The sequence below is a fragment of the Balaenoptera physalus genome, assembly GCF_965194825.1.
Source record: "Balaenoptera physalus genome assembly, chromosome: 13".
Classification (NCBI taxonomy): Eukaryota; Metazoa; Chordata; class Mammalia; order Artiodactyla; family Balaenopteridae; genus Balaenoptera; species Balaenoptera physalus.
The window spans coordinates 64,667,087-64,681,924 of NC_138892.1; the positions used below are offsets into that span (position 1 = coordinate 64,667,087).

A 14,838-nucleotide genomic window follows, 5' to 3' on the forward strand; every position below is an offset into this window, starting at 1 on the left:
TCTTCAGCACCTTCCCAAAGCACGACAGATATGAAGCCAGCACCTCTAGTTCCTCACTGCCCAGTGGCCCTCGGCACCTGTATCCTTAGCTCCGTATGAGCCAGATCTTTCTCCCGGGGCCTCAGTTTCCCAGTCTGTGCTGATGGATTAATAAGCCATCATCACTGGGGTGTGGCACCTGCTTGATAATTAACGTTTTCCCTACTCTGGGAGTTACACAGATGGAAGAGGCCTGAGGAGGCCAGGTTGTTATTAAGGTGAATTATCATTGCTGCTATTCCTGATTTCTAAAAATCCAGCAGCGGCTGAGAAGAGCCCAGTCAGGCACAGCTCCCTGAACCTTATGCTGGTCCTTAAGCTCTGGGAGTTCTCCAGGACTCGCTAAGCTTTAAAAAAAAAAAAAAAAAGTATAGGTATTTTAAAAGGAGAGATGCTTCATTCTGCTGCTCATGCTATTGCCTGCAAGACTTGAGTGGTGAGTGCTGCTTGGGGTGTTGGTCTGCAGTTCTCACTATAATGCAGGGCTTGAAATTGTCCCTCCCTGAAGACCCTCTGGGTAGGAGAATGATGAGGTCTTTCCTGGAGGGGAATGTGAGAGGCCCTGGAATTCCTGGGGTGTGGCCCTGGGGTTCTCAGCAGCTGCTGTTCCAGGGGCTGATTCATTTCACTCCCAGCTGGCTTGATGTGAGGGCTGTAATTGGCCCTTTTGTGTGAAGATCTGTTGAGACACCCCCAGAACCTGCCCGCGGAAGCCCCGGGCACTTCAGGAGTCCTTTACCCTACCTTACCCCCACCTGCCCCAAACCTTCCCCTTGCCCAAGCTCCCACTTCTGCCTCTGCCCTTGGCCAGACCTTACCCCCTTCCCAAGGGTAAGAATGAACCCAGCTCTTATCCAGGCGGAAGTAGCCCTGACTAACTTCCTTTTTTTTTTTAAGATTTATTTATTTATTTTTTTGGGCTGCGTTGGGTCTTCGTTGCTGCACGTGGGCTTTCTCTAGTTGCAATGAGTGGGGGCTACTCTTCATTGCGGTGCACGGGCTCCTCATTGCGGTGGCTTCTCTTGTGGCGGAGCACGGGCTCTAAGCGCACGGGCTTCAGTAGTTGTGGCTCGTGGGCTCTAGAGCGCAGGCTCAGTAGTTGTGGCGCATGGGCTTAGTTGCTCCACAGCATGTGGGATCTTCCCAGACCACGGCTCGAACCCGTGTCCCCTGCATTGGCAGGCGGATTCTTAACCACTGCGCCACCAGGGAAGTCCCCTAACTTCTGAATAGTTTGTTGCTACCAGTGCCCACCACAGTGGGGGCTGGGGGTCCTCTCCCCTAGGTCCGGGAGAGATTGCTGGGAAGAAAGAGAGTAAAGACACTGGTGTTCCTTGGCCAGACCCCACACTCATCTGTCTAGACCTCCTCACCCCTCCCTTGTCCTGGGGCCTGGTCCTTACTTCCTAACATGGGAAGAAGAGAGTAGATGGCCCCATCTGGGAGGGGCTTTAGAAATCACCTGGTCAAGTGGTTATTCCTTCTAACTTTTTTTTGTTTTATATTCTTTTATTTTTTCACTAGATTTTTTTTTTACATAGTCCAAAGATCAAAATGATACAAAAAGGCATACATTGAGAAATCTCATTCCCCCCTCCACCCCCTTCTCCCTCCATACATAATCACTTATTAATTTCTTACATATCCCTTGTTTTTTAATACAAAAATAAACACAAATATATATTCTTTTCCCCCCCACCTTGCCCAAAAGATAGCATATAGAATATACTGTCTTCATCTGTCACCAGTTGGCAGTATCTGCGTGTACAGAGATTTCTTCTGCCACCATGTTGGGACTCTGGTTTCTGACCTTCACCACCCACCTCAGGGTCCCCCAGTCGACCCCAGACCAGGTGCAGGGTTCATTTACCTTCATATACCAAACTTCATTCGGATGCCAAAACCAAGGAATTCTCAAGCTATGGCCAGCTCTTACTAAGTACTAGGTGTGGTGCCAGACTCTGGGGGTACAGTGGTGATCCCAGAAGTCCATGTTAATCAAATAATTAAACAGTTGTAAAGTTACAGCTGTGATGGAGGCTGCACAAAAAGGACAAGTACTGTGAGACCAGATAATCAGAGGCCCTACCCACCTTGGTGTGTGAGGGATGTGCGTGTGTTAGGGGCAGGCACGTGACACAGCACAGAGCTGGGGCAGGAGTCTGGGGCCAGGGCTGCAGAAGTGGTACCACGTGACCTGGGAAACTGGGTTTCTCAACTTGACTTCAGTGGTGTCTCTTCTCCCCACTACCCCAGTCTGTGGGATGTCCTGGACCCCTTGAGTTTTACTGTGTCCAAGACAAGAGGCCCCCTTCTCTGCCAGATGGTGCTGAAAATGCCTACTCCCCTGCCTCCACCCCATTGCCTTCTGTTTCCCCAGCTCTGGGCCTGTGGGCTTCTGAAGCTAGAGCCTTCCTTTCCACTGCAGGCTGAAGGGAAGTTGGGGGGTGTTTGCTTCTCACTTCCTCTGTAGACGGCACCTCACTTCCTGTCCCCGGGGCTAGAAGAAGGCTAAAGCTCTTGGCTTTGCTGTCCCTTCCTCTCTACCCCCCTTGCTTTCCTGGGAAGCCTGTGGGGCCCATAGGAGGAAGGCAGCATCAAATCCAAGGGCTTCTCCCTAGAGGCCCTGCTGGGCTCCTCACCCCCACGTCCCCCACCCCACACAAGGGAACCTCTCTTCTCAGATGCAGTCCATTTCCAGACGTGATCTCATCCTCCTCTTCTATGCCCTCTGGGAAGAGAGGTGTCAAGAGAGAGAGCTCACCCCATTTGACAGATAAGAAAACTGAGTCAGGGGTTTCTAGGCTTCATGTAGGGGCATGCAGTATGGCTGAGCCAGACTGGAATCAAGGAAGCCTGACTCCCATTTATGGGCACAAACGAGCAGAGCCTAGTCGGAATTGTGGGTGAACCAGAGCTACTTTCTCCTCTCAAGAGCAGAGCTGGCAGCTTAAGAGGTCACCTATGGGCTCTGGCCAAATGGCACCCACTGAGTCAACACTAAAGCTGCCTGGACAGGAAGACACTTGGTTGGCCAGAGCCCGTTCCCTTTGAAGAAAGAGGCCAGGATATGACGCCTGGGGGAGTGAGCACTAGGGACTGAGCATGGGGGGCTGGCTGAGTATATGCCCAGCTCTTTGGGGCCTGCAGGTGCAGCCTGAGAGCCAATAGGCTGTGCAGCCTCCCAGGCCCTTTTTCTCTTGGATCGGAGAGCAGATAGCTGAAGTTGCAGTTGTCAGCTCTGGTATTGTCTCCAGGAGCCTCTGTGCCTCTGTTCCTCCTGTGGGGCCCAGCATGTGTCTCCGGTTACACCCAGGATGTTGAAAAGATGCTGACTCTCCTGTTCGGTCAGGGGGTAGGAGATGAGTTGGTAACTGGCATGGGCCAGGGGACCAGGAAACACTCACCTTCAAATGCCCTTCAGTCCAACTGTACTGAGTCATTGTTTCCATACACACCCGGAGACTTCTGCCTCCTGCTGCCTGGAATGACCCCCTTCCCTCTTCCTTGTAGCTAAACCCTATCTGTCTATAAAGGCTGAGTTCCCTAGATGCTCAAATTCTGAAAAACTGTTCCAGCTTAATATTTCTCTCCTGATTTTTAAAGTTCTCCAAAGACTTCTCTTGTGGAACGTCCTTCACAGTACAGCTATTTACCTACATGTCTTACATCCTCTACTAGTCTGAAAGCTCCAAGAAGTCTGAAAAGAACTGACCCATCTCTAAATTGCGTCCCAATACCCAGCACTGTACCTCCCACTGAGTGATCTGTCCAGAATATTTGCAGAATGAATAGATTAGTCTCTTTGCCAGAGGGCATCACTGAGACCTGGGGAGAAGGTTGAGAGCTTGGAAAAGGTCATATCAATGTTCGGGACAAATCTGAAAATGTCCTTGCTCACCTCTCAGTGTGGCTTGTCATATGGACCTTCAGAGCCACTTGGGTTGGGGGCCGTCACTGGGGATCTTTAAGGGAACCTGATGAGTCCACTGTACCTTCTCACCTGTCCTGTCTTTCTGGTCTTTTTCTGTCTGGAATGAAAGGAGATCACCAAGTTCAGGACCTCGTTGGCAGGAGCAGTGCCCTGGCAGGAAGTAGGAGGGGAAAAAGGAAATATAAGCAGGGCCCCTCCTCAGGGAGCTCCCCTTCTAACAGCATGGAAGTTGCCCCTTCTCTCAGGGAGTACTAGAGAACAGGATGCATTACAGTTTGAAATACTGATCCTGCAGGAGGCACTTGAAGAGAGATCAACATGGGCCACGTCAGTCCAGGATAGCTTTTCAGAAGAATATTGCTCTGCGGCCAGCCCAGGGCAGGGCTTCCAGGGCCATGTTGAGGGCTTTTATCTGTCCCCAAAGCAGTAGGAGGTCACGGGAAGATTTGAAGCAGGAAGGACGCGATCAGATTTACAGTTTTAGAAAGAAGATTGCTAGAGCTCCCTTGGAAAAGAGATTGTGGCAGGGAAAATACAAGATCAGCCTGGAACATCTTCTCGTGCCAGAAAGTAAGCAAATGTTAAAAAATAAATAAACATTTTATTTTAATGGAGGCATGTTGAAAGGACACAGGAGCCAACCTGAAAGTATGGCCAAAGCTGGAATTTAACCAGTAAAATAAGTGGTGATTGATAATATTGGATTAAAATCCAAAGAATAAAATAATGCTTGTGAGTCCATACTCATACAAATATGGAATTAAGTAAATAAATGGGAGTGAAGAGACAGCTTTTTCTTACAGAAAACTTCCAATTAATAAATTACAAGGAATGAGGGAAATCGAAAATTATTGTTAGGGCACCATAGTAATTGGTGCAAGCAAGACCCACTGATGAATCCTAAAATGAGTGGGTGAAAATTTAAGCAGAAACAGGATTTTGCATGGTCACAAAGTATTGCCCTCCCCCCAACTATTTATTATTACAAAAGAAAAAGTATGTTTTCATTTTACAGTACAGAAACACACTAGTAGACGCCACCTAACCAAGTGATCAAGGTTAACATCACCAGTAATAAGACATCTCAGCATCATGTATACACACCCCCTGATAGAATGCACTGAGAAGGGCACATCACCTCTGTGATATTCTTTCCCAAAATCCATAACCTCAATCTCATTGGAGAAAGCATCAAACAAACTCATATTAGGAAATATTCTCCAAAGTACTGACCAGTTACCTTCCAAAGTGTCAAGGTCGTAAAAGACAAAGACTGGGAATTCCCTGGCGGTCCAGTGGTTAGGACTCTGCGCTTTAAGCACAGAGGGCTCAGGTTCGATCCCTGGTCGGGGAACTAAGATCCTGCAAGCCTCTTGGAGCGGCCAAAACAAAGACCGAGGAACTGTCATGGATCATAGGAGACTAAGGAGTTATGGTGATTAAGTACAATGTGGGATCCTGGATCGGATCTTGGATCCTGGATCGAATACCAGTGGAAAGGGCATCAGTGGAAAAACTGGTTAAGATCCAAATGAAGTCTGTGGGTTGTTTTTTTTAAATATTTATTTATTTGTTTATTTATTTATTTTGGCTGCACTGGGTCTTAGTTGTAGCATGAGGGATTTTTAGTTGTGGCATGTGGACTTCTTAGTTGCGGCATGCGGACTCTTAGTTGCAGCATGCATGCGGGATCTAGTTCCCTGACCAGGGATTGAACCCAGGCCCCCTGCATTGGGAGCGTGGAGTCTTACCCACTGGACCACGGGTGAGTTTTTTTTTTTTAATTGTTTTGCTAATGAATGATGTAGAACAGTGAGAACATGCTGTTATGTCTGTTTGTTTGTTTTTTTAAAGTATACACACATACACTCACAAATAAATAACACAGAAGAGGTGGAAGATAGCTGCAGAGACTGGTAGACAAGGGAAACATTGTCCAGGAGGAAGTGGTCACTATCAAGACAGAGAAAAGACAACCACAGAATAGGAGCAAACATTTACAAATCATATATCTGATAAGGGACCTGTGTTCAGAATATATAAAGAATTCTTACAACTCGACAGTAAAAAGACACATAACCCAACTAAACGATGGGCAAGGGGATCTGAATAGACTTGTCTCCACGGGAGATATACAAATGGCCAATAAGCCAATGAAAAGATGCTCAACATCATCAATCGGAGAAATGTAAGTCAAAACCATAAAAATCACTTCAGGACTTCCCTGGTGGCGCAGTGGTTAAGAATCCGCCTGCCAATGCAGGGGACAAGGGTTCGAGCCCTGGTCTGGGAAGATCCCACATGCCGCGGAGCAACTGAGCCCGTGGGCCACAACTGCTGAGCCTGCGCTCTAGTTTCCGTGCTCCGCAACAAGAGAAGCCACCGCAATGAGAAGCCCGCATGCTGCAACAAAGAGTAGCCCCCACTCGCCGCAACTAGAGAAAGCCCGTGCCCAACAACAAAGACCCAACACAGCCAAAAAAAAAAAAAAAAAAAATCACATTTACTAAGATGACTTAGAATCAGAAAATCAGACAATAACAAGTGGTGAGGATGTGGAGAAATTGTAGCCCTCACACATTGTTGATGGAACTCTAAAATGGTGCATCCACTTTGGGAAACAGTTTGGCAGTTCCTCAAAAAGTTAAACCTAAAGTCACCATACGACCCAGCAATCCCACTGCTAGGTGTATACCCAAGAGGAAATGAAAACATCCATCCAGACGATTTGTACACTGGTGTGTACACTGCTTAGAGCAGCATTATGCATAATAGCCAAAAAGTGGAAACAGTTCAAATGTCCATCAGCAGCTGAATGGATAAACAAATTGTGGCATAGCCATACAATGGAATATTATGTGGCCATAAAGAGGAATGTAGTACTGATACATGCTTCAACAGAGATGAACCTTGGAAACATTATGCAGAGTGAAAGAAACCAGTCACAGAAGACCAGCTATTGTATGATTCCATTCATATGAAATGTCCAGAATGGGGAAATCTATAGAGACAGAAAATGATTAGTGGTTGCCTTGGTTTGGGTGTGAGGGGCTGGTAACTAAGGAGTAATGAAAATGTTCTAAAATTGACAATGGCCATGATTGTATATATCAGTGAATATACTGCAAACCACTGAATTGTACACTTTAAATGGGTGAGTTGTGTGGGAGTTGAACTATGTCTCAAAGCTTTAAAAAACATAGTCCAGCAGGAAGTGGCCACCAGAGGCATTTGTGCTTGAGAAGGCAATGGGGACTGAAAAATATTGTAGGATTTAGCGTTGTGGCAGTTACTGCTGAAGTTTGACCAGGTTGAGGAAGGAGTGAGAAGTGAGGATGGCTTTTTTTGAGAAGTTTGGCTGTGAAAGGCAAAAGAGGGCAGTATCTGGAGAAATGTCAGGGGGAAATTATTTTTAAGATGAAAGGTACCTGAGAAGCTGTAAAGGTAGATGGGAAAGATCCCTTCAGGAAGTAGACCCTGAAGACATAAATGGGGAGGGTCTGGGGTAGGAAGGACTGGCCTTGCCTGGGAAAAGGGCAGCCCCTCTGCTGTAACAGGAGGAGAGAAGGAAGTACAGAGGATTCCGATGGGGCTGGGACTGTGGTGGCGAGAGGTTTGAGGGGTTTCCCCTCTGCTGGCTTCAGTCCGCTGGGGAAGCGAGGGGAGGTGGTAGACCAGAAGTTTGAGGCAATTGGAGAGGGTGTGAAGTAGTCGTTGCAGAGAATGAGAGAGCAACTCTAAGCCTTGGTAAGAGTGCCAGCAGGACTGCCCTTGGGGCTGAGATGGCCTTCCTTTGGTGAAGAGAGAGTGAGAAATAGTGTGAGCAAAAGCCTGGGGACAGGAGTGTTAAGTCCTGTCCTTCCCTTCCCTTCCCTACTCTAGATTGGAAAGAAGCATTGACCTCGAATGCTCAAGTCAAGGAATCCCAGGGATCTTCTAACTTCGCTGTCCAGTATCGTCGCCAGCAGCTGCATATGGCTATTTAAATTTAAAATTCAGTTCCCCAGTTGGACTGGCCTCATTTCACATGCTCAGTAGCCATGTGTGGCTGGTGGCTACCATATTGAACAGCATGGAATAAACCTTTTCATCATCACAGAAAGGTCTACTGGACCACAGTGTTCTAAGAAAAGTGATTCTTTTCAAACTATTGAGTCTAAGGACCCTTCTACAATATAAAAATTGAAGACCCCAAAGAGCTTTGATTCATATAGATTGTACCTATTGACATTTACTGTCATACAAATTAGAACTGAGAGTTTTAAACATTTATTTAATTCATTTAAAAGTAACAATAAACCCATGTTAACATATTTTATGAAAAATAATCATATATTTTCCAAAACAAAAAATAGTGAATGGCATTGTTCTTCATTTTTGCAAATCTGTTATGTCTGACTTAATAGAAGGCAGCTAGATTCTCATATCGGCTTCTGTGTTAAATCTGTCGTGTTATCACATATCACGTAGCCTCTGGAAAATGCCACTATATACTCATGAGAGAATGAGAGTTAAAAAGGTAAATAATGTCTTAGTGATATTGTGAAAATAGTTTTGACCCTGTAGATTCCTTGAAAGGGCCTCGGGGTCCCTGGACCACACTTTGAGAACCACTGTTCTAGAACAACCTCCACTTGGCATGAAGGAACTTATCCTTGAGAAACTGAGTGATTTGCCTAAAGTCACACAGCAAATAAATTGCATTGTTGGGACTAGAAGCCTTCTGCCTTCTGGTCTGAGGCTTTTTCCAGTACTCTTGGCCGGGCTAGGATGGGCCTGCTGAGCTTTTGGGAGTGGGGCCTGGGCTTCTTGGCTGCAGAACCCCTGGTGTGTGGCCCTATAAATAAACCCATTGTGTCTGTCCGAGCCCCTTCCCTCTCCCCACCCCCAGCAGTTGCTTTTATTGTTGGGTTATGCTGTGAACAGGGAACGTTGAGGATCTGGGGGAGGAGAGATAAAGGGTATTGAAATCTATAAGCCTTTTGAGCTCATAACACTACTGCCCTTCCTCCTGCCCTGCCTGGAAAGGCAGGGGACTGGCCTACTGTCAGTTTGTAAGAACCTATACCATGGTCTGTAGGTTCTTGGAGTGCCTGTGAAGAGGAAGTTGGAGGAGGGGTGCAGTGGGCCCCTTCCCCACGGACACTTGCCTCTCAGAAGGGCTATTGTGTCTTGGGGCCAGTTGTCAGGAGGAGGAAAGGAAATTCTTGTCTGCCTCTTTCCCTGAGGGGGGGAGGAGACCAGTTGGAATACTTAGGGCTAAAAGATGCTTTAGGCCAGATTAAGGTGGCCACTTTCAGGCTAGGAATGCCCTGGGGCCTCAGTCCTCATTTTCCTCCCCACACCCCAGGGCAGTGCAGGGCTGATCTAGTCTGGAAAGGAGTGTTTGCTGTGGGTGAAGAAGTGGCTGTTTACAAGTAGACTTTTGGGTGTGACTGGGATTTCAGAAAGCAGCTGGGGGATGGGGGGAGCAGAGGGGAAATGGTTGTGTTACGGATGATTCTGTTATTAAAGTGAGCTCCATCTCTGCCTTCCCACAGCTGCCCACCCCTCCCCCACCTCCTGGCCCCTTGCTTTTTTCCCTAGAGGACTCCGGGGGGAACAGCTGGTGAGTGAGGGGCTCATCAGGGCCCAAAGGCCTTGGCTAAGGGCCAGGGTAAGGGAGCCTGGAGGACAGGCTTGCTGCCATCTCTCTGGCCCCTTCCTCCCAGGCCTGGACTCTGAGTTTAGGGAGGGGTCTTGCGGGTGCCCGGGCTGGGGAGGGGGTGGGAGCTGCAGAGTCTACGCCTTTGATCTGGCTGACTGAAAGGCCAGGACAGTCCCATCTTTTGGGGCTGGGGGGGCCTTCCATGAGTGACTAGGCTGAAGAGATAGTGGTCACCCAGATTCACTCAGGGATGGGGCTGCACCCACCTCATCCCCGGGTTACCCAGAAACCCCCTGAGCAGCTGTTCCCCCTTCCCTGTCTCTGAAGGAGGGCCAGAGAGGCTCTGCTCTTCCTCCCTTCCTCCCCCTCCCTCCCCTCGGCACTGAGGTCACCTCCCTCTGAATCAGGCTTTTGCGGGGGCGGGGTTGCCCGTTGGCAGTTCTGGCGGGAGAAGCCTCCCATTCAAGCTCGAGCTCCCACCCACTGCAGCTCCATCCCTACCCATCCTGGCCAGCATCATGTGTTCCAGACCTACATCCACCATGTGGGATATGGTGTGGGACCACCAGAGGAAAGCCTGAAACCAGGGCCATCCTGAAAAACCCGGGCCAGGGCTTTTCCTGGGCCCCAGGTGGGCTGAGCACAGAAGCTGTGAGTAGCAGCTGTGGGGCCTGAGGGAGGACGAGGATGCTCGGCCCTGGGGAGGTGGGTCCCACTGACCCTGCAGGGACAGCCCCTGGGGAACCGACCTGAGTTTTTTTGTTTTTGTTTTTGTTTTTTCTCATGAGATTTGAGTCGAAAACCCAGACTCCGAAGGGCCAAATTCCGAATTGGGCTCAGATTGGGAGCTAGAGGTGGTATTATCTCTCTCGATCTTAATGTTCCCTAGAGGAGGGTAAAGGCGCAGGAAGTTTTCTTTTCACCATAGAAATCTTGAGCTCAAACTCACCCTGCTCACAGCGTGCGTGTCTCCCCAGCGCCAAGTTTAAATGCAGGCCTCTTCCGAGTGACTCAGCATCCCAGGCTGACAGCTTCCTGCCTGCCCTCTGCCTGTGGCCCTGCAGACACAGAGAAAACCCGTCGCCCTGAGTTGGCCGGACCACTTTGGCAGAGGGCAGAAAACTTCTCCCCAAGGTGGGGCTGAGTCACAGCCTGCCTTCAGCCGACATTTCCGGAGCCTCTCCCAGGCCCTGCTCAGGATACGGAGACCGACCCCCATGACCGAGCTGTTGCGCTTAGGGGGCTTGTCCCTTGGAGGGTCTCCCCTAGGTCACAGTGGGACTCAGGCCTCCCTGCCCTGGGATCCCCAGGGGCTCAGATCAGGAGGGTGGCAGTAGTTGGCTTTGTGGGGTGTGTTGGGTCCCTGCCCTCCTCAACACGCGAAGCCACATATACCTACCTACTCCACAGCCAGCCCTCGCAGTCTGGGCCTCATGCCTAAGCTGGATGCTTTTTTATTTTTATTTTTTTTAATTTTATTTTAGGAAAAGATACCCTCCTAAACCACCTTCACCTTAGTTTGGTTTTTGTTGTGTGAAGAAAAAGACTCGAGGTTTCTACTGTTTTATCTTTCCCTTTTCTGGCCTCCAGACACTGCCCTGTTCATCCTACTCCCCTCCTTCATCCCCCTGGTTTTTTTCACACTCCCCACCCCAGCCCCTCTATTCCTGGAGGTGTCCACTGGGGAACTAAGTGGTGAGGGGGCTGAGGGGACGCTGGTGATCTGTGGGGACAGGCCTCTCCTAGAGCAGTGGGAGCCTCTGCCTGGCAAGAGGATGATGGCCCAGAGGTGGGTGATGTGGGGTGGCCTGGAACTGGTCCAATGGTGGAGGTAACCCGAGGCCTTTTTTAGTTTTAACCCCTATTTGTGTATGTGGGAAGGAGGATTTTTCCTGAATTTTTTTCGTTTCTTTTGAGGCCTGTCCATTTCTAAATATATCAAGCATGATAATGTTGCGAGCAAAATGAAGTTATACTTGATACATTTTTATGACGTTAAAATAACAAAGGACTTCAGATTGTGGCAGAGTGTTAAAAATAAGCATTACACAGTTTTTCCTTTTATTCTGGTTTTCAGAAGCCCCCTTTCCATTATTGTGCACACATGCTTGTTCTCTCTCCCTCCCCCACCCAACCCAGAAAGGAGCATTCTCCCTTTCTGCTGTTACCCTTTCTCTTTCTAGGGTATCAGGCAGAGAAGAATGAGGACTGGGCTGGCCCTGCAGCTGGAGGGCTGGCAGGGAGGGGGTTGGAGAGGAGGAGGCCCCTGAGGGCAGGGCAGAGGGGCAGCACCTCACATCTTCAGGAGACCCTCCTGCTCAGACCCCCAGGGTGAGGGGCCTGGGACTCAAGAGTCCACTTGCAGGTGAACCGCTGAAGTAGCAGTGGGCTCCAAAACGTGAAAAGCCTCCATTTATTGAGTCCATGCAAGACACTCGACATACGTTATCTCACTTCATGCTCCAACAACCCTTTGGACTAAGTATTCTGATCCCCATTATACAGGTGAGGAAACAGATTTTGCAGAGTCAGATTCTAACCCAGATCTCTCTAACTGCAAAGCTCCGAGAGCACTGGGACTAACTACACGGAGCACACAGTACCACGTGTGTGTACAGAGAGGCTGCATAGGAAGGGGGGACCCAGGCCCGTCCACTGTGCTTTGTGAACCTGCCACATGATGTGGGCAGCATCCTTTGCCTCTGGAGCCTGCTTCAGACCAGGCTGGCACCCCCGCCTTGCCCTCCTTTTACAAGGTCGATAAGAGAATCAGATGCGATTGATGATGCATGAGAAAGTGCCAGCACACAGGATGCACTCTGGGTATGTGGGTGTAGCTTCCTGTGCCTCAGTTTCCTCATCTCACATATAGGTGTGGACAATAGCACTTAATTCCCTTTGTGGTTATGAGGATTAAAGAAGAATTTTGGAAGGGCTGTGTGGCTGTTCATTCCCCTCTGGCTGAGAGCTGGGGACGTTTGCACTGGCTCTTTCCTCTGCCTGGAATGCTTTTCCCATTCCAGGATTTCATCCAGCCTTCATTCAGGTCTCTGCCTTGCTGTCACCTCCAGAGCCTTCTTGGAGCCTGATGTCTGTTCATTGGTCTATCTGGTATTACCTGCCTCCCCCAATAGAATGGGAGCCTCATAAAGGCAGGGCTTTCTCTGGCTTGTTTATCCCTATGGCCCAGGATGCCAGGCAGCAGGAACCCAATGAATGCATGGCTGACATCGTCTCCCTCTGTGTCTCCACAGGCAAGGTGACCATTCTGGCTGCTTGTATGAGTGTGCCAGCCTGGGTGAGAAGGCAGAGACAGGTGAGAGGCTGTGGAGACTGGGCACGCTGGTGGTGGGGACTGGAGGAGGAGGGCTGGGGTGGGAGAGGCCGCCCCTGTGCCCCACGGGAGGGAAGAGCATTCAGAGGCCTGGTAGCTGCCGAGAGCTCCTCTCTTCCTTGGTCCAAAAGTGCTAAGCCCCTTTTGTGGGAGCTGCAGTGGGTCAGGGAGGCAAGTAGTTGGTGGTAGACTGGGGACCTCCAACCTTTTATGTTAGGAAGGGTTTCCCATCTACTGGAAATTTCTACAATATTTGTGCAGAGGAAGGAAATGAGTACTTTCCTCTAGCTGAGAAATTGAAACTCAAATGGAAGGTGAAGACTAGTCAGGTAAAGCCAGTCACTATGGCAACAGTTTGGGGGCAGGGGGGTGGGGATCACATAATGCGATACAGGTCAGAACCCTGGCTCTGTGTGCTCAGGCAGTGACACACTAGTCTGTACAGCTGTCAGTCTGTCTCTTATACGCCACGTATCACACCAAGAAGTGTGAGTGTGGACAGTGAAGTGAAGACAGTGTCCCTGCCCTCGCAGAGCTGACAGTCTTGGGGGACAGTCACAGAGCCGTGTGGGAGCAGTACCTGACCCGGCCTTGGAGTGGGGGCCCTGGAGAATGAATAGGAAGAAGCTGGCCAAGCGGTAGGGGGGTAGGTGTCAAGAGACCCCTGCGGAGGGCCCAGCGTGCACAGAGGCTGGTCCCCCGGGGCCTCGCTGCAAGCAGGGAGTCTTGGAGGCATGCAGGCCACCTCCCACTCTGCCCGAGAGGATACCGGGCGCCAGTCTGAGGCCAGCGTCAGTGGAGAATTCAGGTTTCTTGGCTCCTGGCCAGTGTCTGTGTGACCTGTGAGAGGGCGAGAGCAATTATAGGGTTTTATAAAACAATGGTCTCTGTTCTTGAGATGGGAAGAGTGTGTCTATGTGTCTGTCCCATGAGCAGGAGTCTTAGCCTGACCCTGAGTTGTTACATTGTCCGTGGCACGGGGGTCACACTGATCCAAACTCCGAGAATACTGACAACGTTCGTCTCTGTCCTCCTCCTCCTCCGCTCACCTCCCCGTGCCCTGGAGTAGCCTGCCGGGGCTTCTCTCACTTGTCCCCAGGGCCTGATGTCGGAGGCCATGGACCAGCCGGCCGGGAGCCCTGGAAACCCGAAGCCAGGAGAGGGTGGTGAGGGCAGCGTGGAGCCGGGCACCTGCCAGGAGCTCCTGCACCGGCTGCGGGAGCTGGAGGTGGGCCACGGGGCGGCGGGGGGCAGCAGTGCTGGCCAGAGTCCTGGGGCGCTTGGGTGGGTTCTGGGGTGTGGGGGGACCTTCCTCTCAGGCCGCTTTGCCAGGCTGGAGCAGAGCTGAACGTTTCTCTAGCAGAGCCCCTCTGTGAGAACCCCTTTCCTTGCTCTTCGTTCTGCAGCCTGTGTGCCAGCTCAGGACAAGAGGCGTGCGCAAGGGTGGGGCCATCCTAACCCCCTGAATGTCTCCCTTCTTTACCCCTCTTCTCCCCTGCTTTCATGCCCCTGCTCTAGGAAGGGGGTGGCCGCAGAGGCCACAGAAAGAAGGGTCTCAGGAGGTGAGGGACAAAGACATGGATCCTTAAACTAGGCTTTTTACCACATTCCTAAGACCCTGCCCTCCTCCCTCCAGGCTCCTCTGCCCTCTCCCCAGGGAAATAAGGGTTACTTTTGGCACCTCCCACCTTCGGTCCTCCTGGTTGCTGTGTCTCCCCAGCCCCTGCAGCCTCACTGACTGAAGTTGGGGTAACAAAAAACCAGCCATCTCAGCTCTGCCTTCTTCATGCCCTGGGGCTGCATGCCTCCCCCTGGCAGAATCAGACCAGAGCCAAGAGCTGGGGCAGGGGTAGAGCTAGTAGACTCCTTGCCTCCCCTTCCCCA

The 14,838-nt window shown here is 50.3% G+C and overlaps 1 protein-coding gene across 12 annotated transcripts in view; it reads left to right on the forward strand.

Moving 5' to 3' along the window:
* The window catches only part of NCKAP5L (NCK associated protein 5 like), a 30,631-nt gene that overhangs the window by 4,358 nt on the left and 11,435 nt on the right, over positions 1 to 14,838 (forward strand). For 7 of the 12 annotated variants that reach the window (XR_014252596.1, XM_082421290.1, XM_082421298.1 and 4 more), the window contains exons 2-3: positions 12,875 to 12,936; positions 14,024 to 14,182. Coding sequence is in view for 11 of the 12 variants with exons in the window: in XM_082421290.1 (XP_082277416.1) it covers positions 12,901 to 12,936; positions 14,024 to 14,182 (195 nt within the window). In the remaining variant the exon portion in view is untranslated. Of the gene's footprint in view, positions 1 to 10,087; positions 10,272 to 12,874; positions 12,937 to 14,023; positions 14,183 to 14,838 lie in introns of those variants that run through there. The other 5 variants (XM_082421293.1, XM_082421296.1, XM_082421294.1 and 2 more) reach the window with 5 other exon arrangements.